This window comes from Marmota flaviventris, chromosome 8, assembly GCF_047511675.1.
Source record: "Marmota flaviventris isolate mMarFla1 chromosome 8, mMarFla1.hap1, whole genome shotgun sequence".
Lineage (NCBI taxonomy): Eukaryota > Metazoa > Chordata > Mammalia > Rodentia > Sciuridae > Marmota > Marmota flaviventris.
This window is the reverse complement of record NC_092505.1, coordinates 806,896-832,058: the sequence shown is the minus strand read 5'-3', so window position 1 is coordinate 832,058 and position 25,163 is coordinate 806,896. Positions and strand designations below refer to the sequence as shown.

General features: G+C 48.5%; 1 protein-coding gene across 9 annotated transcripts in view; it reads left to right on the top strand.

Annotated features, from left to right (window-relative positions):
* Positions 1-25,163, top strand: part of Pcbp3 (poly(rC) binding protein 3) — a 221,859-nt gene that overhangs the window by 133,862 nt on the left and 62,834 nt on the right. For 5 of the 9 annotated variants that reach the window (XM_027922250.2, XM_071614965.1, XM_027922248.2 and 2 more), the window contains exons 3-4: positions 13,585-13,712; positions 18,937-19,035. In XM_027922250.2, the coding sequence (XP_027778051.1) occupies positions 18,990-19,035 (46 nt within the window). In that variant the 5' untranslated portion in view covers positions 13,585-13,712; positions 18,937-18,989. Of the gene's footprint in view, positions 1-13,584; positions 13,713-18,936; positions 19,036-25,163 lie in introns of those variants that run through there. The other 4 variants (XM_027922249.2, XM_027922252.2, XM_027922251.2 and 1 more) reach the window with 2 other exon arrangements.

Genomic DNA, 25,163 nt, shown 5'->3' with positions numbered 1-25,163 from the left:
ACTTGGAAATTGTTTCATGGCGCCCTTCAATGTTTGTCTCTCTCACACAGTCATTCTCACAAATTGTCTTTGAGACCAGCTGCTCTTTTTCAACCCTTTCTAGACGCAGGAAAATCAGAGAAGGGTCCGGCCTATGCACACATTCTTCTCACGCTGAAGCCACCGGTCCCTCCCAGCATCATGTGGCCAACCCTGAGCTCTGCCTCTGTGCACCTTCCCTTGCTCTGCGCTCCAAGTCTTATCTGAGGCCTTCTCCAATTCTGTTCATTTTTTAAAAAGTGTCCTGGCTAAAGCTGGACACATTCCCCCAAGGAGCTGTTAATCAATCACAGCAAGAACTGTCCTCTTCTTTAAATGACTTAAAATAATTTCTTTTAAATGGTCCCTTAAAATTTGTATGCTGACTAAGCAGATGACAGATTTTACAGGGAGAAAAAAGTACCAACCTAAAGAAGCCTATAAAAAATCATGGAGATAATATGGTATTTAGCATGTTTCCACCGGCATATGGTCCTGCCCACAGGACAGAGCAAGGACTACAAGGGTAGGGACCCCACATGTGGGACAGAGCAAGGACTGAGAAGCATGGGGACCCCACTTGCAGGACAGGTGAGGACAGAGAGGCCCTGTACCCTGCCCTCAAGATGGAGGGTAGGGAGTGGCCTTTGAGGGGAAGCCCATGCTCTTGAACCTCTGTGCCACTCGGCTTCTACACTGCAGAGGGCTCTGTCCTAGAGAGCTGGTCAGATATTGAGACATCTTTTCAGATACCTCGGAGCACTAGCAAGAGCACCAGGGTCTCTGTGGGCTTTGGGCAGGAAGGGGACCCTGGGAAGGAAGCAGGCCAGAGCTGGCATGGCCCTGTGTGCCTGCCCCACTTTGCAGCCATGAACTTCTACTTTGGCAGGTTTCTGGTGAGGGAAACGGGGTGTGTGGCTTAGGGTCAGTCTAGATGGGAGTTAGGGGGTCCCCCATAAAGATGTATGGAAGTAAAGGCCTTCCCTGTGACAGCTCTTGCCACTTGCTGACATTGTGGCCAGGGCTCACGGGCTTGGTATGTTCATGTGTGTTCATAGCACACATAGCATAATTTGGTCAATTTCATTCTGCAGTTCCTCCCTTTTCGTGTCGCTCCTCTGTCCCCCTCAACCCCTTTCCTCTCTTCTTGAGCTCCCTCCCTTTCCCCCCCTTATTTGTTCTAGCTTCTGCATATGAGAGAAAACATTTGACCTTTGACTTTCCGAATTGGCTTATTTCACTTGGCATAATATTCAGATACCTTGGAGCATTTACCAGTTACACCATAATTTTATTCTTCCTTATGGCTAAGTAAAACTCCATTTTGGTGTAAAAGACATCCCATGTTCATGGACTGTAAGAATTAATGTCTTTTACTTGTGTTTTATGGTTCAGTGTACAGATCTTTCACTTCCTTGTTAAATTTATTGCTGAGTATTTTATTATTTTTGTAGCCTTTGTAAATAGGGTTGTTGTATCAATTTCTTTTTCAGAAAGCTTGTTATTAGGGTAGAGAAACACGACTGATTTTTGGAGAGTTTAAGCCTCTATTCTCACTGGCCTATGTTGAAGCACCCCAGTTGCTCCCATGACTGAGCATGTCCTGTGTTTCCATTGGAGCCAAACTCTGAAGAGGCCCTCTCCCACTGCTGTATCAGTAGGTCCACGTGTGGGGCTGCCAGGCCCCACTTGCCTAGCAGTAACGAGGAACCCCTCTGCCTGTGTTCTGCCGAGGCCAAATGACAACCCAGACTTTTACCCAACAGCAGCAATGGAGCACCACACCTCTATCCATCCTGCTTCCCTGCTGGAATGGGTGTGGGCTGAAAAAACATGGAATCTAAATAAAATCAGAGTCTTATAATATCAGAATGTCCAGGTTTCAGTTGAAAGTCATGTAACATTATGAACCAGGAAAGCCTCAACTGGATGCCAAAGGAAATCAACAGACACCCACACAAGATGACACCTAAATTAAAACTATCTCATGTCCTTTAAAGAAGCTATAGCAAAAGTGTATCAATAAGCAATTACAAACACACTGGAAACAAATGAGAAAATTATAAGTCTCAATAAAGTATTAGAAAGTGTAGGGAGGCTTTGTAATGTTTTGAACAACTAATAAAAAAAAAAAAAAAAAGAAAGAAAGTGTAGGGAGGAACCAAATCAAAATTTTAGGACTGAAGAATATAAAAATTTACATATAAAACTCAAATTGTATACTTTAAGTGTGTGTAGTTTTATGTACATCATCAACCTCAATTAGACTATCAAAAAACAAAACTCAGAGGGGTCTCAGAGAAGTCCAGTGGTATAGGAGGCCTAAAGAAAGACCCAGAACATTTAGAAAGAAAGAAAAAGGGAAGATTACCAAATCCATGCCAACTCCCCTCAAAAGAAAGGAGACTTGGAACCAATCTGGGTAGGCTGAGAATTCACACTGCTCATGTCTCAGGTGCCCAGTGGCACTCCAGCCCCATGACTGACAAGGGCATGATGTATTCCCCACTTGCTGTGTGAACTATGTTCTTGTCCATGTTGTCTTCAGCCTCTTCCCAAGCTGATGCTGCAACCTGTTTCTGGGACACTGGCATTGCTGCACAGGGGACCGAGACCCTGGGCAATTCTCCACAGTCTGGACCCAGTTTCTCCCAGGAGAGATGCCACGCTCTTCTCAAAAATAACCACATGAGCCTGATATTTCAGAGAAAACAGCAGAGGGTTGCCAGTAACAACCTTTAAACTTTCAAAGCAAAAATTAGAATTTTGGAGCATTTCCATTTGCTTCTGTTCACGACCGTGGGAGCAGCCTCTGAGATGCCCACCTAGCCTGGTGGTGCCTCCATAGACAGCCCAGGTGCACCACGCCTCTGCTTCTAACCTGGAAGCCCTGATATCTGCAGCCCAGGACACCCACCCCTTGTTGGTTACACAGCACATGTCCAAGCAGGGAAGATAGTTCCCCTCACATTCTGCAGATGGGAAGATGGAGATCCAGCTCGGCTCTGCAGTGTTCCACAGGTGGGACCATCTACTACAGTCTTGCTAGTCTGTGGTAATGGGTGACAACTTCAGCTCCCACCTGCCTGCCATGGAGTGGCCCTCCTCTCCTGCTGTTGTCCCTAGCCATGCCCCGCCAGTTCAGCATCACCTCCATACTCCAAGAGGTGGCTTCTCTTGGTGAGTGGGAGACTGCAGCCCCAGGCACTGTCCTGTGTTCTGGGGGATGAGAGGCAGTCTTTCCCTGACCCTTTCTAAGGCGTGTGTACATGTGGAACCTTGACTCACATTCCAAGGTTCTCTTCCCTGGTTCAGAACAGTCCTGGGCCAGGGCAGTGGTGATGTCACAGCATCTGTGCAGATGTTCACCAAGGGGACCAATTACTTCCAGACCCTGCAGGTTTAAGCCCTACAAGGTTCTGTGTCTGCACAGAGCCTGCCTTTCCTGCGGAGCCCAGGTCCTCTCTGAGCCATGAGCCTCCCCACAGCTGAGCACCCCTCCATGGAAAGCTCTTGATGAAGCCCTCTGTAATGCCACCAAGTAGCTTGTCACTGTACATAAAGATGAGACCCCAGCATGACCAATAGCAAGTTCATTTAGAGAACAGTCAATGAGAGGGACAGGTTAGGCTTGCAGAGGGTGAGGACACTGAAGCCTGGACTGGTGGCACACAGGGATCACAGACCCCAGACATGTCTGTGAGTGTCATGCGTGTGTATGAGTGTGTGCACGCATGTGTGTGTGTGCACACGTGTTCTCAGTGCAGCCTGGGAGAGGGTCCTTGAGGTCTGAGCAGCCCCTCTGTTAGAAGCAGCAAGACTGCAGCCCAGGACACCCACCCCTTGTTGGTTACACAGCACATCTTAAATGCAAGAATATGACTGGCGGTGGTGGGGAGTGTGGTGTGATGACAACAAGCTGAACCGGTGCTGGACAGGCTTCTCTGTGAGGCTCCCTGCAGGAGAGGAACTAGAAAGAAGCAGTCGCCACTGCTGCTGGCCCTGTTGTATATAAAAAGCAGCTCTGTGCCTCTGCCCTTCTCTTCTGGGCCCTGGCAGTGCCCAGCACAGCAGCAGACTATCCATACACCCTGCCCTGACAGGGCAGCTCCTCCCCCCACCCCTTCTAGAGCAGCCCCAGCTCTCTTAGCAAATGTCTCTGGGTTCATTCTGCCCTCCCCACTGTCTTTTCCCTTTCTCTTGGCCTCATGAAAAGGCCTCCTGACTTGCCTCCCTGTGTCTGGGCTACCCTGAGGGCCTGACCACATGCCACCGTGGTGTCCAGCCATACTCTGAGGCTGGGTCACAGCAGAACCTCCATGGGGTCCCACGGCAGCCTACTATCTAACAGTCCCCCTCACTGACGCTGAGGCCCAGGAGCTAGGAGCTACATCAGCCTGACCCCTCTACCACTGGCTTGGCCATCACGTTAAGTGTCCCGGGCCTCATCCTGTGTGTCCCCACCTCAGGCCTCTAGAATCAGCTTGTTGACCTAAAAGGACTGTTCTTGTCCCAATTGGGGAGAAGTGATAAGAGCCCACAACCTAGCACCAGGGTTGCTTATCACAATTGATTTGCCACTTCTTTTTCATAACTTTAGTACCTAGAACTAAGGAATTTTTGTATATTTAAAAGAAGGGAAAATCATGAAATTTCATATTTAAGATTGCGTGATTTTTATTTAAAATACTTTAATGCTTGTTTCTCTGTTCTCTCATCATTACTATGATTATTTATTTACTTTTTCCTAAATCTGATAGTTTAAAAAATAATACCCATATTATTGTTATCAATAAATAACTAAATTAAGATTAACCTGTTTCCTTGCACCTCTTTCTATCCCTGTAAGGTACCCCAAGGGTGTCCGTGGGACTCCTACGCTTGAGCCCGAGTCTCACAAGCCTTCTCTCTGTGAGGTGCAGCACTGACTCGGCGTGTATTTAGTTCTCAGGGTTTCCCCCTAGCTTTTAGGGACATAGAACAATTCTTGTTTTCAATTATGTGAACACTGACTGCATGATCATAGTCAAAACTCACTCATGGTCCATTAAGAGGAGCCTGCTTGTGACCTTCCCACCACTCAACTCTGCCGCTCCTTGTTAAGTAACTTACATTTAAAATCTTCCCTTTATTTCCCTTTGAAGAGATAAACAGATATGGATATATTGAGTTCCTCAACTTAGTAAGCTTTTCTCTCTCGCTCTCGTTGTTGTTCATTTTTCTCTTTATCTTTAGCAAAATCCGTAACCTTTTACTTGACTCAACACTATTTTCTGTTTAAATGATTCACATGACCTTCTCTGTCCCTGACGTAACTGTGTCAGCTTCCTAATGCAAGCAGCACTAGGACAAGCCCACGCTCCTCCTCCTCCTCCCCAGGCTTCTCTTTTCATGCCTGTCAGTCTGCTCCACAGCTGTGGACTGACAGCACACTTGTCTTCGTTTCCGTTTCCTCTCCTACCTCTTCTCCCATCTCATTGGTTGTATTAGTTTTATTTTTAGTGTACTTAATGTTGGCCTATGATTCTATGGTCCTTAGCGCCGTCATTTAGCCCTGTTTTATAGATATACCTGGCCCTTGTCGCTATGGTTTATGCGAAGCTCTTCCATTATCTCTTGGGTCACCAAAACCATTTTACACCAGGTTCTTCAGAAAGGGCTCATGAGAAAAAGATTCCCTGTGTTCCTACGGGTTCATACCTTTACCTGTGGACTTCACAATTTACAGTTGATTTGATTCACATTTTTTCTCTCCAGTATTGGAGGTGGAGCCTTTGGGAGGTGACAAGGTCATGTGGATGGAGCCCCTAGGAAGGGATTAGTGCCTGATAAAGGGACCCTGGCGCTCCCTCACTTTCCCACCAAGAAACAGCTGTCCTGGTTGGAGACAGCCAGAAGACAGGTCTGCAGCCTGGAAGAGGCTTCACCAGAACCCAGCCAGCCTGGCCCCCAGGCCTCAGACTTTCAGGCTCCAGGACTGTGGGGAATAAATTTCTGGATTTCACAAATCATATCTGTGGGACTTTGTTACAGCAACCTGAACTAAGACAAGTGCTCCTTTGAAGTTCAGAGAATTTCCTTCTCTTCCTGCTCTTAGCCTTTGCCATGAATCAGTTCTGAATTTGGTCCGATTTTATTCATCAATTAGAATGCTCATACATGTTTATGCTTCAGCTTCTTGGCATGTGGATTATTGTGATTGATATGGCATCAGCCTTGCGTGCCTGAATGAGTGGGCACATCTGTCTTTTGCACGTCACTGAACTCATTTTGTTGAAATTTAAAAATTCATTTGCAAATGTATTCATGAGAGATTGGTCTGTAGTTTTCTTTTTCTGTGCTTATGTATCTCTGGTCTTGGTATCAGGGCAATGAATGTGGTAGCCTTTTAAAATGAGTTGGCAGATGAACCCCTGTGTTGTGCTTTCTGTGAAACTTGGTGTTTGTTATTCAAATGTTTGGTTGAACTCTCCAGTGAAGCCTCTGGGGACTGGAGGTTTCTAATTCTAAGCTTTTTATTACAGATCCAACTTCCCTAAGTGCTTCAGAGATCCAGCGATGTCTTTGGCAGGTCTGTGGGGTCCGGGTGTGCTGCTGGCACTCACGTCCCCTGTGTGTGTGCTGAGGCTTTCTCAAGAATGTGCTACAAGGGTGCTCATTGAGGCATGGGGACGTGCACTTTAGCACCTGTCAAAAGCTCTAACACCCCTGTCATCTCAGTGCTGGCCTTAGTTCATTTTCTTTTCATATATTCACATTGAGATGATCCTAGTTTTTATTAAGTTGTGACTGTTGTCTGTATCCTAGAAATTTCGGTATGTCATGTGAGATTCTGTTCTATCTAAATCTGTTTTAGACAGCCTTTGCCAAGACCTGGGGGAGGGACACCTTGTTACAAGTAAGCTGGAGTGGAGATCCAGGACCCCTCCTTCCCCACAGACACCAGGTGGGGAGGGAGCCTGTGTCTGTGTAGAGAGGGGCAGGCTCCCACTGCCCTCTTCTGTCGGGGTGTGTGACCTTTGTATGGTGTGGGGAAGGGTTTATCAAAGGAATTTATGACTTACTAGCTTCCCCTTTCTTGGTCCTTGACTTAGAGCAGCCTTTTTTTTGGGGGGGGAAGGGAGGGGGGACTTCTATTATTTATTAATTATATTCTGTGCCATTTGGCATTTTTAGGTTGTGAGCTTTTCTGGTGACCCATCTGCAGCATGCAGGAGGAAAACAGCAAAACCAAGAGCAGTAAACCCATTACTGGATTATCCCTGAGGTCCAAGGGCCCCAGCCAGCCCACTGCTGGTCTCCCCATTTTAGGACTTCCTTTTTCTGCACAGTGTCCAGAGTTGTGGCCAGCAGAATGGGGAGGTCAGGCAGTGTTGTCTTTCAGTTTGTTTCGTCCTCTTCCTCTTGGTGACCTCTGTCCTTGTGCTGCCTGGTTGCTTTCCTTGGCCAAACTCATCAGAGGGCTGTGTGCTACCTAGACTTCACTTTAACTTGTTCTGTCCCTCATCCCAATTGCAGAACACCTGTGAAAACTTAAACAGAGTGTTATATGTACTCATATAACAATTATATGTATTAGTAGAATTATATATGTTCTGATTTTTCAACCTGTTTTAATACCCTGTGTCAATTTGTTTGAAATATTTGGAAAACTGAATAAACATGGGACTTTTTTTTTCTTTCTTTCTTTCTTCTTTTTTTTTTTGGTGGTGCTAGCAATTGAACCCAGAGTCTTATGCATGTGAGGCAAGCACTCTACCAACTGGGCTGTGTCCCCAACCCTAAACGTGGGACTTTAATAACCAACTCCTGTACTTACCGATCTTCTCCATTGATATTTTTTTTCCTTTGCTTTTCTGTTACTTTTCTACTTTCTGTTGACACTGAACTCCCTGTTGGATTTTTTTTACTGTCATTTAATATTCTGCTACTATTTATTCCTAATACAGACATTTAAAGCTATAAACTTTCCTGTAAAGTTGTATTGTAAGGTTGTATTTGCCTATTACTTATTTTCCATTTTATTTATTTGTTTGTTTGTTTGTTTGTTTATTTATTTATTTTTTGGTACTAGGGATTGAACCCAGAGGCACTCAACCACTGAGCTACATTCCCAGCCCTTTTTATTTTTTATTTAGAGACAGGGTTTCACTAAGTTTCTTAGGGCCTTACTAAGTTGTTGAGGCTGGCTTTAAACTTGTGATCCTCCTGCCTCAGCCTCCCAAGACACTGGGATTACAGGCATGCACCACTGTACCTGGCCCTACTGCTGATTTGGGCATGCAATAATTGTGTTGTGGAGATCTGTTTTCCAACTTCATTACTTTCTTCCATCCATTTCCTATTTAGAAACACTGTTAAAATATATATCCCCAAAATTATGAAGTTGTCTTTTCTAGAGATACTTAATTTAATTTCCTAGTAGGCAGAAAGCATAGTCTGTTGATCCATGTCTTCAAAATTTGTTGAAACTGGATTGTGAGCTAAAGAATTGTCCATTTTTAGTTTGTTTCTGGGAGTTTAAGGAGATTGTGTAGCTTTTGATTGTAGGGAACAGACTGTGTGACACACATTACCATGTTTGGTGTTGTTCTTATATTCTATATTGCCATTACCTTGGGGGCTACACCTCTGTGGACTGCAGTTGAGAGACGTGTGTAAACATCTCCCGTCGGATGGATGAAGGCTGGTTTGTCTCATCACACACAGTCGCAGTCTCCTGACTGCACTGTGGCCACTGTCCCTTCATTCTCCTGCATGCCCCTAGTTGTGTGCCTCCTCACCACACATGCACAATCAGTGCTCGTCATCCCAGAGCTCCCCTCTGACCTCTTGTCCTTCCCTTTGCACCTCAGCCTGTACCTGCACCAGCACCAGAAAGCACATATCTACATACCATAATACAGCATGGCTCTTCTGAAACCCTCTTTTTTAAAAAGTTTTTTAAGAAGTTGTCAGTGAACCTTTTATTTATTTATATGTGGTGCTGAGAATTGAACCAAGTGCCTTACTCATGCCAGGCAAGCGCTCTGCCACTGAGCCCCAGCCCCAGCCCTTCTGAAACCCTCTTGCAGCTGTGCTTCTTACGGATTGCACTGCCCCCATTCTGAGGCTTGCACAAACACATATCCAGTTTGGCTTCTTATCTCCGTCTAGATGCAGCTCCACTGCTCCCTAGGGTCACCCTCCTGCCATATGCCCTCAGTACCCAGGTGCACCCTCGCCAGGGCCTGTGAGCCAGTAGTTGAGTTGTGTTTATCTCCCTCCCTTGGCTTTTCTGGTCTTACTTCCTGGGGTTTCTGTCTCAAATTGCAGCCCACCTACAGTCACCTCAGTGTGCACATGACCATGCTATTTCAGTTGGGCTGGCCTGTCCCTCTGAAATGGAGGGATACTGCTGCATGTAGTAAAGGCTTAGCCCTCTCAAGTGCCCCCACTTCAGGGAAGCCTTGTGCTTGATTATGTTGACCATTGACACTTTGTCAGAGCCCTGAGAGCATCCCAGACCTAAGGACTCTCTATAATTTGGATGGTTGGGCTGGGGGTGCCCTGCCTGCCAAACCCCTTCATGTGGCCCCATGTGTGCCCAACTTGGAATGAAGGGACCCCCGGGTACATTCTCTGCCACTCCCTCCATCAGTATTGCAGGGTACCCACCAGGAGAGCCTTCAGCTTGGCTGGAGAGCTCCATGTGGCAAGAATAAGGAGATGGTGATTAATCTGGACTCCTCTGCACCTTTGTCTGCTCTGTCCACTTGCACAGTTTGGCTTCTTACCTCCGTCTAGATTTGTTCCTCTGCATTTGTAGAAAATTAGTCCCAGGACCCATAGATACCAAATCCACACGTGCCTGTGTCACTTGAGCAACACAGCTCAGCATTTGCATAGAATCTGCTTACAGCCTCGCATACACTTTACGTGTCTCAGGGTTACTTATGGCACAAGTGCAGCATAAACACCATGTGGATAGTTAGTTGTTACACAGTATTGCTTAGAGGAAGAAAGGCTGTCTGTGCCCAGTATAAAGATAGTGTCTCTTCTGAATATTTTTCACCTATGGTCATGAGCTGTGGGTTCAGGACTGGCAGGCACAGAGTCCTGGCTAAATACCACCTTCTGTGGGCCCGAGCCCCTGCTGCTATTCCTTAACCTTTCTCCCTGCTGCCAGCTTGGAGGTACTGCTGTCTCCCACCTCTTCCCCATGCCATGGTCCGTGAGCTTCCCTGCTCCCCTTTCTTTCCTGTTTATCCACCTCTGCTTCCCATATTGTATTTGCTTTTAAGAACAGCTCTCCCCAAAATCTTTCTATTATCACCCCAGTTTTTATTTCAGCCTTTGATCCACAAAGGATTTTTCTTATTTCTGCCAAACTTGTTTCTTGTTTCAGGTGTTTCTTGGTTTGCAGAAGCTTGTCTTTTAGCAGACTTCTCACAAAGCCCATGACAACGGCATTGGCATTGCTTATGATTTTGAATATCTAAAGCTCTGGCTTTGAAGGCCTGTCTGACTGAGAGGAGGCCCTGCGGCCATGCTGTCTTCAGGGATTTGTGAAGGCATGGCCCCTCTGGCCTGTGGAGTCGGAGTCCTTGCCTAAGCCGAGTGCGCTGCTCCTCTGCCTGCACTCCGTGCTAGAGAACCCTCTCTCTGTCTCACTGGTCTCCGTGCCTGTCTGGAGGCCACCACCATGGGCCACTTTGCACAGGTGTGGGATAAACCTTCTCACTGTGAGTCTTTTTCCCCTAAAACTTTGGTAAGAGTTGATTTAAGTGTTGGCTCTCCTTCACGGCTTTCACTTCTTGCCTGGTGCTCTGTACTGACCACTTCTCTTTGATGGCTGCTACCTGCTCTGCCTCATTTTCTCTGGATGGCTTCCAGTGCTCCCTGTACAGTCAATTGAACGGTTCCCCTTTGGGCCCTATAACAGTCTTTATTTACAGGCCTTGTCCGTTTCTTCAGTTCTGCTTAGATTTTGTTTAGCAGCTCCCACTTTTGTCTGCCTTAGCGCTCCATTTGCATTTTACAGTGTTGTAGGTCTTTGCTCTAGTGATCTCACATCTGCTTCTGCCTCCGTCCTGGAATGCTGATTGGCATTCCCCACCTTGCCGTGGGGTTCTGTCATTGCTGATGGGGTTCACTTTGAGGCAATCCTGTGCCACAAAGGATTTTCTGTGCCTATTTTCTCTCTTTTAAAAGCACACAGTTTCCTGCACCAGCTGTAGCAGGGAAGGGTGGGTTGAGGGATGAGGCTTGGGCTTACTTGTTCTTTTCTTTCTTTCTTAATACTTAGTTTTTAGTTGTAGTTGGACACAATACCTTTATTTTGTTTGTTTATTTTTATGTGGTGCTGAGAATGGAACCCAGGGCTTTGTACATGCTAGGCAAGTGCTCTGCTGCTGAACAACAACCCCATCCCTTACTGGCTCTTTTCTAGGAGCATCCTTTTTCTGCTGGTCAGCAAATGCAGTATTTATATTGTTTTAAAACTGTATTTTTGGAGCTGGGATTGAATCAGTGTGCCTTCTGATGCCTCAGTGTTCCTTTATTTTTGTGGGAAGCTCAAGTCCGTTCTTCCTGAACCCTTCTCTTTTCTACCCCAGCTCCTATTTCTCTTCCTGCTCTGAAGCACTTGTCCCAAGACCGTCATCTCAGTGTCACACCCTTCTGTGCCCTTCCTGTGGATTTCCTGCAGTCGGTGTGTTGACCCCTGAGGTCAACTGCTCCATTTTTGTACTTCTGGGTGGAACCTCACTTCTTGGGGTGTGGATCAGTGTGCTCTGCTGCTGTGACCTGGCAGGGCTTGCTCCTTTCCACTGTGGTTTTGCCATTGGCAGAGCACACAGGGATCTGGCCATTTAACTCTGGGGTCTTCCAGATACAGAATTGGTGTGTCCTTTCTCTTACCTCATATTTTATTGACAAGTGGATTCTCAGTTCTTCTGGTGAGAAAACCATCCTGGCTACAGAACTCTGAGGCCATTGGACAAGGGACGGAAGGCCCCCTGTGCAGCCTGTTGCTACACTCACCCCAGCTTTTGACACTTCTTCATCTCTAAAACGTTCATTGTCGTGAGTTCGGGGCCTGAGTGTGCCACCTGAGAGAAGGGGCCTCCAGGCCCTCCGCTAGTGACAGAGAGGGCCAAGGACTGCAAGTCCTGAGGCTCCCCAGCCAGGCTCCCTTGGTGCTCCTGCTCATGCAGACCAGTGGTGGTCCCCGGGCCTCTCCTCGTGGGCTCGGGTCCCAGCTTCCTTTGTCGTCCCACCTGCTCACTGCTGGTTCACCCTCTCCCGGCTGCCAGTCTGTTGGCCACCCGGTTGTTCTCCTCTCCCAGCTGCTGAGCTCCTGAGGTGTGTGCCTCTTTGTCAGGATCGTTTCCCTGTTCTCTGTAGGGAGGAGACGCACGCCTGTGAAATCTGAGACTTTTAACAGGAGGTGTCTTGCATTGTTTTCTCTTTTTTCCTTAACTTTTGAGTATTACCTTGTGTGTGTTTTTTAGATTTTTAATTGAGATGTAGTTCATGTGCCATAAGTCCACTCTCTTAAAGTGTGCATCAGTGGCTTTGGTATGTCCCACACGCGGAGCTCAGGGCCCAGCTCTACAGCTGTGGTCTCCACCCTCTAGCCAGTGGCACTCCCAGCCCTCTGCTGCACCAGTGTGGCAGCCTTCCCTGGTGAGGGAGGAGGGAGAGGGGTTTCCTTCAGCCTCATCCCTCATGGGATCTTCTTGCATTGGGGTTTTTTTGTTTGTTTTCTGCACTTGAAAGCTCCTGCTGTGGTGGGATGTGACATACTAGGGAAACCACTTCAGGGAGAACCATTGATGGCTGCCATGTGGCTCACAAGAAAGGCCCTGTCGTTCAGCATGGGCTCTGATTACCACTGATCACAGTTCCAGGTGCTGGACACTGTAGTCAGTGTGCCTTTAGGATGCCCACGGCAGTGGTCTGTGGGGACCATAAGTATGCACCTGTGGAGCAGATGACCAAATGCAGCAAGGAGGATGGTGTTCTGAAGTGAGTGCTTGTGGCTGGGAATCCAGTTTCCAGTGTTGGCAGCAAACCTGAATTTTAAAAGCACAAAAGTCAAAGTATAAACTGAGTTGACAATGAGACGCTGTGGAGAAGCACTAGGTTGTGCCGAGGGTGACTCCCGAGGGCAGAGTTGCAGGCTGGGGTTGGAGAGATTGAAGGGAATTATCTCACTGGCTGTGAAAGTGGGACGCAGCGATGTACTTAAATTAATTTTCATTGAATAACTGTCATTTCAAAGTTAGGGTGTACACAGATAAAACCCCTAACATAAGTAGAACATTTATATGATCTGTCAAAATATTTCTCCTGGGTCACCCACTGTGAGGTGGACGCCACCCAGTACAGCACTGCTACTTGGGCTACACCAGGCAGCATTCTTGGGGCCAGCTCTGCTGACACACGTCTCCTCACACAGGTCTCGGACTCGAATGCTTCAGAGATGGGCACTGTTCTGTCAAATGCAAGAAATGATTACCAAAGCCTGTCCTAAGGACAGGACCAGGCACTGGAGCTCACGTGCTCCTGTTTGTCTTTCAGGTAGGCGGGCACTGACAAGCCAGCCCTCTGCAGATTCCCCGTTCTGGAGATGATGCTCTGAGCCCAGTGCACCTGGCATTCACATCTATGGACCTGCTCTGAACCGTAGAGCCTGCCTATGGGGGAAGGTGAGTTGCTGTGAAGTCCCCTCTGTGTGCTTGCTTGTTCATCAGGGACGTGGGCCACGGAGCCAAGTTCACCCCTGAGGAATGCAGCTGCTGGAAGTGGCACAGTCCCGCATCCTTCCCTGCTTTGGTTCTTGATGGGCCCTGAGGTTCTGCTGTGTAGGACTTTGGGGGAAGGGTCCCTCGTTCCAGCATCCATGGGCTGGTTGTGGTTGCACACCCTCACGTCCCAGTCTGCCCATGGCCACTTACCCAGAGTTGCCCTGGGAAGCTGGAGAACTAGGAGGGAAGCCCTGAATGTTGAGCAGAAGACTGTTCTGGGTGCTGAGGCCCCTGGGGGGTGTCTGAGATTGGGTCCTTAGAGCCCAGGGCAGGGCAGCATTAGGAGGGGTACTTTTATGCCACCTGATGCCACCCTGTGGCTGTGGTCCCTGTGGCTTTCCCAAGCCTGGTGTAGGAAAGGGCAGAAATCAATGAAATGGGGGACGCAGAAAGAAAGAAAATGGCAGAGCTAAAAGCTGGTGTTCTCTTAAGGAGTAGTTAGCCCTCTGATAAGAGCGTTCAAGAAAATGGAGGGGTGATACTGATAAGAATCAAAGGCACAAAAATAAGGAATGACAACTGAGAAGAAGGCTTGCAGTACTGTAATGGCCACACGTCAGCACAACTGAACACTTGAAAGAACGGATGACTTCCCAGGAAAGTTACAGTGCCAAAATAGACTTGAGAAGAAAGAGAGAACTTGAGTGGGCCAGTACACATTTAAATTATTATCAAAGACTTGCCTTTCACAAAAGGCCTCACTCGTGTGTGTCACAGATAGTTGTACCCAGCTTTAAGGACCTCTAAGGCTTCTAACTCACATAGGCCATCCCAGAAAGCAGAGAAGGAGAGCCCCAGCACTCAGACCAATACAAACCGATCTCAACTCCAATATCATGTAATGTTTACAAAGAAAGAGCAAGCCCAGGTTATTGGAACTATGCCTAAAAATCCAATATGAGATATGAATGTGTCAAAATCAAAGTACATTTAAAACAAATAAAGAAGATATTGTGATTTAATAGGGTCCACCATAAGATTTCAAACAATCTTTGTGCTATTCACTAGTTAAGTGGACTGGTAAAGAATAATACCAGGCTTAACTCAACTAATGCAGCACAGGTGATGAAGTCCATGCCGTCAATGGCAAGAGCTCCTAACAAACCAGGAGAGTAGAGCTCCAGCCTTGGCCCAGGAACCCATCACACCACAAATGCTGTCTTGGTGGAGAATGTTAGATGCCTTCACCCAAGGTCAGCAACAAGGCCAGGGTGAGCTCTGCCACCACAGTGAGCCTTCCTCATGTGCAGGGACCATCACAGGAATACGGAGGGTAGATGTAACACTGGCATTCTTTGCAAACAAGTGTGATGATCTGTTCTAGAAAAGTCAAGAAAATCAAAACCTACTAGGACAAACAGACTAGTTTAGCAGAACCCATGAGGTGTCCGGAAGTTAACCCAAGTGAGGGTGCACAGAACACTGCGGCAAAAGCTAAATGCTCTAAGAAGGACTTGGAGGACAAGAGTGCAGTGAGATGTTCACAGCCTGTCTTGGGAGAGTTGATAACATAAATGTGTTGGTTTTCCTTACTCAATTCACAAACACATTGGGACCGCAATCAAAATTCCAGGTGGATTTTGAAGAACTCAGTAAACCTTTAGAAGTTTACTTCTGAACATGAAAATCCAGAGGTTTCTGGAGATTTGAGATGAGTTTTATCAGCATTAGAGAAGACTGAAGCCAGAAGGCCCAAAGGTCTAGAGTCAAGGTTACCAAACAGTGTGCTGTCTGCATCGAATCAGATGGAGACCTAAGTGCAAAAGGTGAAAACCATGGAATTGATTTTAAAAAAGCTTAAATGCATTTATTACCTGGGATGTAAAAAGGAATTTATAAATAACACAAAAAAAGCAAAAATGATAGCAAAAGTTTGGTAAGTTGAGTTATACCAAATTAAAGATTTCAAAAAAGCAACAACTCAGGAGGCAGTCTCAGCAGGTTCAAGGACAACCTCAGCAACTTGGCAAGTTCCTGTGCCAATCATAAATAAATAAATAAGGCTGGGGATGTGACTCAATGGCAAAGCACTAAGTTTGATCCCCAGTACCACCAAAGAAAAAGAAAAGATTTTAAAGAAGGATTCCATGGGGGAAAATAATGAGAAAAAGGAGAAGATATTTGGGGAGTCTGAAACTAAGAAGGCGTCAATATCTTGAGCACACATGGAAGTCTAAATAAGCCCCCATTCTGGGGATGGGGACAGAATAGTCCCACAGGTGCCCATGTCCTGATCCTTGCATAGCAGGGATAGCATGCAGAGGGCTTGGGCTGTGAGCCAGGTTGACCTTTATGTGAGATGATCCTGCTTAGGTCCTTCACATGTGGAAGAGTGGGCAGAAGGTCAGAGTCACATCTAAAGGTGTCAAGTTGCTGGCTTTGAAGGTGGAAAAGGGGTGGCCTCTAGGTGCTGCAGGCTCTCCTAGGGCCTTCAGGAGGAACACAGTCCTGCAGACCCTGGAGTCTAGCCCAGCGAGGTCTATGTCAGACATCTGACTTCTAGAACTGTGAGAGCATCCATTTGTATTGTGTTAAGCCATTAAATTTGTGCTTTATAACATCAGCAACAGGAAACTAACATGCACTATAGCTTCTGAAGAAAAATAGGAATGTACCTGAAAGATAATCTACAGAAGAGAAAATGAGACATGAAAACTAGAAGGACTTTACGCCACTTGGTGCAGCTTAGATCTGCAAAAACCGGAGGCTCCCAGACGACCCACCAGAGGGCGCACAGGCAGGGCTGGAGAGTCACCAAGATCGTGGCCTGTGGGTCAGGCATCTCTGAGGGGTGAGATCCCCACACACAGCACAGCACACGCCGGTTGGGTCCTGTGGGTGTGGGTGCAGCAGGGATCTCAGTGTTCCTTCCTGGAAGAGAGTAGACATAAAACATGGTGGAAGCAGGCCACAGAGCAGCTGGGCACCATGTACTGGGTGTGCAGTGGGGAGCAGGTGTGGGCCTCGCAGCCCCGGGCAGAGTGAACCTCCAGAAGCACTGGCAAGGTCAAGCCCTTGTTTTTATCAGCAAAGGCATGAATAGATAGCCAAGAACATGTAACACAAGCCGCATCCAACCCTGGAGGGGGGTTCCTGAGGCGGTGCTCTGCACGCCTGACTCAAGAATGGGACTGTGACAAGTAGCCTAAGGGCAGCCTTGCCTGGAGCTGCCATGCTGAGGGGCTGCGTGTTCAGCACAGTCAGCACAGCACATCAGCCCCGTCCGTGGAAGGGGAGAAGAAGGAGTCTCAAGAAAGGAACAATGAACGAAAAGCAAAGGAAATGGTTTTATTTCCTCAAGTTGAAGCACTGAAGGGGCTCAAGCCGGCCTGCTTCACAGCTCGGTGAATCGAGCCCCAGAGAGGCCAGGTAGTGGGCTCAGTGTGGGGGCTAGACCATGGATTGAAAGCTCAGACCAGCACTTCCTACCCTGCCTGTGCAGGTGTCCATGCCACTATCCTTTGTTAAAATGTATTTTCATTTTAATTACAGTAAAATGTATGTGACTTAGAATTTTGTGTCTTAACCACTTCTCTGTGCACAGTCCAGGGCATTAGGAACTTTCACTGTTGGTTGCCACCTCCAGAACTCTTCATCACGCACAACTGGAACTCTCACCATGAATGACTCCCTGCTCCCCTGCCCTAGTCCCTGCCACCCACCTTTCTTCTTTCTGTCTCTCATTTGATCTCATGTAAGTGGGATTGTTCATTAATTTTCTTTTTTTTTTTTAAGAGAGAGTGAGAGAGAGAGAGAGGGAAAGAGAGAGAGAGAATTTTTTAATATTTATTTTTTAGTTTTCGGCGGACACAACATCTTTGTTCGTATGTGGTGCTGAAGATCGAACCCTGGCCGCACACACGCCAGGCGAGCGCGCTACCGCTTGAGCCACATCCCCAGCCCCGTTCATTAATTTTCTTCCTGTGACTGGCTTATTTCACTTTGCACGATGCCGTCAAGGTTTATCCGTCCTGCAGCATGTGTCTAGGTCTCACTCTGTTTCTCCACTCACCCATCCACAGACACTCAGGCTCCCCCCACCTCTCAGCTGGTGTGAGTAATGCTGCTGTGAACATAGATGTACAATATGTCTTCAAGACCTTGCTCTCAACTCTTGTGGTATATATCCAGAAGTATCATTGCTGGGTCATATGGTAATTCTATTTTTAATTTTTTGAAGAGTCACTGAACAATTTTGCCTTCCTGTCAACAGTTCACCAACTTCTTTTTTCTTTTTTTTTAAAATCATAGCTACCCTAATGGGCATGGGTTGGTATTACATTGTGGTTTTGATTCACATTTCCCTCATGATTGGTAACTATTTTATGTGACTAAAATGAAATACCTAAGTTTGGGTACTTTATTTTTTAAAGATTCTTATTTAGAACACAGCCCTGAAAGCTCACGGGCATGGCACCACACCTGCTCCGTCGTGGTAAGGCCTCATGGTGGATGGCATCATGCTGGCGGAGCGTGTACAACAGGGAGGGACCTTGTGGAGAGGCAAGAAACCAGAAACTGACCAGGACTGGCTGGGGTTCCATAGGAACCGGTTCCTAATCCCTCCTGAGGGCATACCCCCAGTGACCTCAGGACTCCCGCAGACCCCACCTGTTAAGGCCCACCACCTGTTAGCAGCGTCACACTGAGAACCAAGCCCCAGCGTGTGAGCCCTTGGGAGCAGACCTCATCCATCCACAGCCGTGATGTGATCACCTTTTCATGGCTTGCTGGCCATTGGTACATCTTTTTTGGAGAAATGTGTGTGCAAATCCTATGCCCATTTTTCAGTTGAGTTGCTTGGATTTTGTTGTGTTGTAAGAGTTCTTTATATACTCTATATTAACCCCTTTCCAATTGTATGGTTCAAAAGATATTTCTCCCAGTCCATGTTGCCCTCTCACTCTGTTAATCATGTCTCTTGCTGTACAGAAATTTTAAATTTTGCTTATAGTTTATTTTCACTTTTTGCTTATGCTTTTGATGTCCTCACCAAGAAATTATTATGAAATCTAATATCATGAAGGTTTTGTACTATTTTCTTCTAAGAGCTTTGTGGTCCCAGCTCTTATGTTTCAGTCTGATTTGGGGTTTATATTGGTATGTGGCTTTTGTTTGCATGTAGATACCTGATTTTTCCAGCCCCATTTGTTGAAAAGACTGTCCTCTCCCCATCAAATGTTCTTGGCACTCCTGTCCAAAGTATTTGGCCACACATGTAAAGGTAGGTTTCTGGGCTTTTTATTTTATTCCATTCATTTGTCTGTCTGTATGCAAGCGCCACACTATTGTGGTGATCATAGCTTTGTGATAGATTTTGAAGTCAGGAACTGTGAGTCCTCCAGTTTTGTTCTTTTCAAGATTGTTTTGGCTATTTTTGTATCCCTTGCGACTCCATAGGAAGTTAAGGCATGCAGAAATGCTGCTGCTGCTCTTCTGACAGGCATTCAGTCTGTAGGTTGCTTGGATAGAACTGGCATCTTAACAGCACTGTCTTTCAGTTCGTGAACACAGATATCTTTCAGGCGTGTGTGTGTGTGTGTGTGTGTGTGTGTGTGTGTGTGTTTTCCTTCTGTCAGTTTTCAGGGTCTAAGTCATTCACCTCTTTGGTTAAGCCTGTACTAAAGAACTTTATTCTTTTGATGCTCTAGTAAGAATCGCTTATCTAATTTCATTTGGATTGTTCATTGTGAGACAAGTCCTTTCTGATGAGGTGAACAGTAGAAAGGACATTTGGACTCTGTGCTGGCTAGTGGGGTGGAGAAAGCTCTCTTCCTTGCAGGCAGCCCTGACACAGGGCTCTGGGCAGCAGATGACAGCTGGCAGGTTGGGGAGGTGAGCAGGACAGTGGTTAGCCGCTCTCCTCCTTCAGCATCTGCTGCCCTGGCTTCATGGTAGCCCAGTCCTGCAGGTTGGCCCACACCTGACAGGGAGCTTCTAGAGAAGGTGTAGGAAGGGCCCAAGGAGCCGTATGCTTAGAGAAGATGGGAGCAGGCCCAGAGTTTTGCTCTTTTCTCTGTTCTACACCCAACTCCAGGCCACCCCATGGTGGCAGCAGTGGAGCGACAGGGCCATGGAGTCAGGGTGGCAGCCATGGTCCCTCCCAAGAGGTGGGATGAGTCTCTGTTGGTTTTTTCCTCCCTCTGCCTTTCCTTTGCCTGATCCTAGACGTGGGCACATATGGGGAGTAAAAGGTGAGCAGAATAGAGAAACCTAGAGCATTCTGACTCCAAGAGGGAGAAAAAGAGTCTGGGGGCTGAGAAGAGCAGGGGCAGGGAAGAGTGACCTGCTCAAGCGAGCCCAAGAGAAGTCACAGTGGTCTCCTGGGCTCATCCCAGCTTTACTTACATAAATCTGACGCTCAACAGCCTATCAGAGACCGAGAACCATGATGAGGGGTGGAGCAGCCCAGGGCCTCACTTTTTTGTAGACCCTAACCCGGGGCTGTGCGGAGTGTGGATGCCACCGGGTCCTTGCCTGGACGCCATGCAGAGTGGTGCACACACAGGAGATCCAAGTAGGACTGGAAGGGCTCTGATACAGCTGACCCCATACAGTTAGAGCTGACATATAAATGCTTTCCCTGGGCTTCAAGGGAAGTCAGAGCCTCTGACTTATCCAGCAGACTCAGATCTTGCAGTGAGGCTCGTGCACTGCTCAGGTCAGGGGCCACATACCTGCTCACCCTCTGCATGGTGGCAAGTGCTGGGTAGGCACTGGGTGCAGCTGCAGAAGTAATGGGTGGAATCCAGGGGAACAGAAAGCCCACAGCAGAGGAGGAAGGGCCACCACTGAACCAACATGTCAATGACCAAGAAGCCATGGCGCACCATCCACTCTGGGGTCCACATTTGGAGCAGATCCTGGGGGGGAGGCGGATAATGCTGCCCTGGGCTCTTGCTGTCTACTTTTATGGGGGTATTGCATAGAGAGACTCCCTGAGGGAGTCAGCTTGAGAGACAGTGCCTAAGGGCTCACAGCACTCCCCACAGCACTGCTCTGGTTACCCCGTCCCCAAGACACCCTCCTCTGCTCCTCAGCCCTGCCCTCACCCTCACGACGGCCTTGCCAGCCCTTCCCCAGGGACCCTCACAGACCTCTCCCTCATGCCCTCAGTATCGCCCCTGGTGACCCAGCAGATGTGCCCAGAAAGTCTCCCAAGGTTGGTAGGCGTGTTGGGACCAGCAGAGCATTGCAGTGGAACTCTGTGTGCTGTGGCACACTGTGGGTGTACTCAAGGAGGCTGAGCAAGGGGAAGTTTCTATTGGAAAAAAAGGGGACAAATTTACCTAAGATCTTGCATAGGAGACTGTTGGTCTTGAAGACCCAAGGCAGGAGTTGGCATCGGTTCTTTGGTGGGGGTGCTGCTGCTGAGTTCTGTCCAGAGCATCCTATCCAAGTTGTCACAGTCTTAGAAAACCTTAAAGATAAACTGTTTCAGAAATCTGTGCACACGTAGCATGCAAAGAATGGGGCATGTGTCGAAGGAGAAGGGGTTTTAGGAAGTCCTTTAGTAGTGATCTCAGGCAGAAGGCAGGAGTCTTCCACCTTCATAACCTTCCAGCTCCAAGGTAAGGCGAGACAGGAATGGTTCCATCTTAGGGTCAGCAGTTCTCCCCTTCTAAAGTGCCTTTCTTGGTGAGGTTTTCCCCTAAGGAGCATGTGCAAGATCCAAACTAGCCCCTTTGCCCATGCCAGTCACCCTCTGTTCATCTCTTAGCATGCATTGCGGTCCAAGAGAAGGCAGGTACCAGGCAGACAAGAAGTGCCTGGTGCTGTACCACAGTGCCTGGGCCTGGGGCAGTGCCTGGCATCAGCAGGTGCTTAGCAGGTGGCAGAGAGCGGAGCAAGCCTTGCTGGACCAGGTAGAACTGGCCAGCAGAGCCCAGGCCATGGGGGCCAGGCAGGAGAGGACTGGTGGAGGTGAGTGAGGCATGCTATGTGGGGTGCCCAGCATGACTGTGCATCAGGAGAGTGCAAGTGCATCCCAGCTACTGGGTCTGGGTCCTGATCAGTGACCTCGCTCTTCCCAACAAGAAGGGATATTTGCTCCCTGCCTCTGCTCAGAGGACGCTGGTCCCGACAGGCAGCATCTCACACACTGGGGAAACCCCGCAGATAGCAGCCATCAGGTGACTGCTGAGCTCCCAATGAGCCTGGTCCCTGTGTCATCACTACATATTGCCCAGAGCACCCCTCTGGGCCTCCCTGGGCTCTGTGCAAGATCCTGTGGCCTTTCCAGGGGGAAGTGGGTCTGCCACGCGACCAGCGCACGAGCAGCGCACGAGCCTCATAAAAGAAAGCTCGATGCATAAAAATTGTTAGTGAGTTTTAGAATTAAAGAGACAGACTCTCATTTACCTTTATTTCCCAGCTCCGAGGTGGCTTCTCCTAGCTCCCGCCTCCAGCCACCTAATGCGGTGGCGAGGTTTACAGAAGAGGCTAGCGAGAGAGAGAGAGAGAGAGAGAGAGAGAGGGAGACAGCGCGCACGCCAGGGAGTGAGCTTTTATTGGGGAACAAAAAATTCCAGGGAAAATCCCATCCAGTGAAGGTTAAAGGGGGCAGCATCCCAAGGTCAGGGCCAATGATTGGGTCTTCGGGTCAGTGGCCAGGCACGCCTCTGCACGGACAAGCCCTCATACCTGGGACAGGGTGGGGAAGGCTCTGACACCGCTGTGTCTAAGCGCCTCTCACCCAGCCAGGGAGGTAACTCAAATCATGAGCGAGGATGGCCTCCCACAAGTGGGCACTCAGGGGTACGCACTTGGAGACCTGCAGACAGGAATGCAGGAATGGCTATACTCCACCTTGCTCCTTGGACACAGGGTCCCAGACTCCAGGCCATTGGGCAAGGGCTGATGACTAGGGCCTCTCACCAGAGAGGCCTGGTAGCCACCAGCTGGTCCATAGCCAGAGGCTTCTCTAAGGTGGTGGAGGGGTGGCCCCTTTCCTTAGCACATGAATGCCTGAAAAAGGAGCTGCTCCCACAGAGTACAGAGAAGGAGCCCTGGCAGTCACTAACCCAGTGTAGTCTATGTACTGGATGGGGTTATAGAGGCTGGGGGGGGGCCAGGAATGCCCACCCCAGCCTCTTGTGACACATGACCCCAAAAAAGACATAGGAGTCATTTGTATGGGGGCCAGAAAGAGCTCTCTCTCCATGGAGGCCCAGTCTGACCTGCTGGCTGCTGGTGCAGAGGCAAAGGCGGCTGCAACCCACGGCCAGAGCAAGTGTCACCCACTTCCAGCTCAGTGGCAGGCCTGCCCAAGCCTTCTCATTGCCACTGCGTCCACCACAGCAGTCTGTCATAGGTCCTGTGTATTCCAGTGGTTTCAGAGAAAAAAGCTCATCAAACACTTCCTAAATTTGAAATTTAAAACATTTCTGATTTGCACAGTGACACCGTTAGGTTCTTGATTTCATTATAAACTGTTCCATTCACTCTGTGCTTTCAATAAGCTGCACATTGGCAAGGGCGGAGTAGGCTAATATGAGAATTATGCAACCTGATTTGTAAAACATAGTTAGAGCATAATTATGCAACTAAATATGAGTTTCACCTGCAGTTCATGGTTGCTCTTCACGTGGCGCCTTATCTCTGACCTTCTAAAATAGGTCCAAAGTAAAAAGGACCAGGCTGCTGGCAGAGTGGCTGGCTGCAGGCCTGGGCAGGAAGCTGGGGTGAGCCAGGAGCACCTGTGATAAGGAGACAAGAGGGGGAAACAAAGAAAATGAAAATCCAACAAGGAAGGGCATGTCGTAGAGAGCAGGAGCCAACCCGAAGAGTGTGCAGTGGTGAACAGAATAGGTAACAGGATTGGCGGACAGCCCGCAACGTATAGCAAATACTGATGACGGATAAATGGGGGAGAAGGGACACCCCCTGAAGAACTTCACACAGCTGTTCTTCCTGCAGGAGCAGAGCACAGCCTTCCACTGAGTATAAAGCCAGTGACACTCATCCAAGGGACAGAAAGGGAACCGGCTCAACCAGGGAGTGGAAAGGTGTGGCATGGCCAGAGGTGGGCCAGCACCCCAGTGGTGGCAATGTGGTGCAGTGACACAGATCCCTGCCCTGGGACTCTGCCCTCAGCCTGTCTCTGCCCTCCAAGTGACTCCTGGAACTGTGGTGCCCCTGTGGCATCACCCTCCTGGCCAGGAGATACCAACAGAAGACTTGCCATGCAGCTTCCACGCCAAAATGCAGGCAGTGGCCCCTCAGGACAGGGCGAGCACCAGCTGCTCCTCTCTCTCACCTGTTTGTCCTTCCAGCAGCTTGAACTCAGTGGCAGCTCCTCCTGCACATGACAGGTGATGCCTCAGCTTCCCTCCTCCCTCAGGCCCACTCCTTCTTGGCCTTATTGTGGGTGCTATGCCTGGGTTCCTCCTCTAGCCTGGGAGCCTGGGCTCAGTGCACAACTCACTTCCTGTCCTCCTCCTCAAGGACCTGGCCGCCTCTCTACTCCTACTTGATGTGCTTCCTTCCTTCTTCCCACTGCATGCATCAAGCTGGACTTTCCCTGCCCTAGACTGCACATCTACTGCAGCCACCATCCATCTCTTCTTGCATCAGTGACCAGGTCCTCAGTGCCTGTACTTACTGTCACCTCTGGCTTATCTCCCACCAGACTGCTTTATCAAAGTCACCCCAGACCTATCCACACCAGACCCAAGGTCGTATCCAGTCCTCCCCCAGGTGTCTGGTGGGATGAACACTATCTTCAGTGGTCTGGGTCCAACTCCATTCCCTGAGATTTGTGACTGTGAGCTGTGAGTGACACTGTGCCATTGCTGTCTCCACCCACCACAGGAGCATCAGAGCCTCTACTGTGTGGTGAACTCAGCCAGCAGGGCCAGATGGGGCAAGGCCATCCTGATTCCCACTCCTGTTCCTCCTCCCTCCTGTTAACCAGTGCTGGATCCATGCTTCCAGGACATATCTGCAAGGACAGAGTCTGCCCAGCTGGACTGCAGTGGAGATGTACTGGCCAAGCAGCCTGACTGTGCACCAGAAACTTCAGACTTTGCATCTTTTGACATAGAAATTATATTTCTACATAGTTCTAGGAAGACAAGGGAAGTCAGAAAGAGACATATGCAAAGATGCTGTCTTAACCATTCCTGCTGCTATAATAAATACCCCAAACTGGGTGACTTTTCAGTAGCGTGAACCCGTTCCTTACCGTTCTGGAGGCTGGGAGTCAGAGCAGGATGTCAGCAGACTGTGCATCTGGTGAGGCCCCTCACTGCTTCCAAGATGGCCCCTGGAGTGCTGTGTCCTCTGTAGGATGCTGTCGGATGAGGCGATCACTGCTTTCACGATGGCATTCTCTGGAGGGGTAACGCTGCA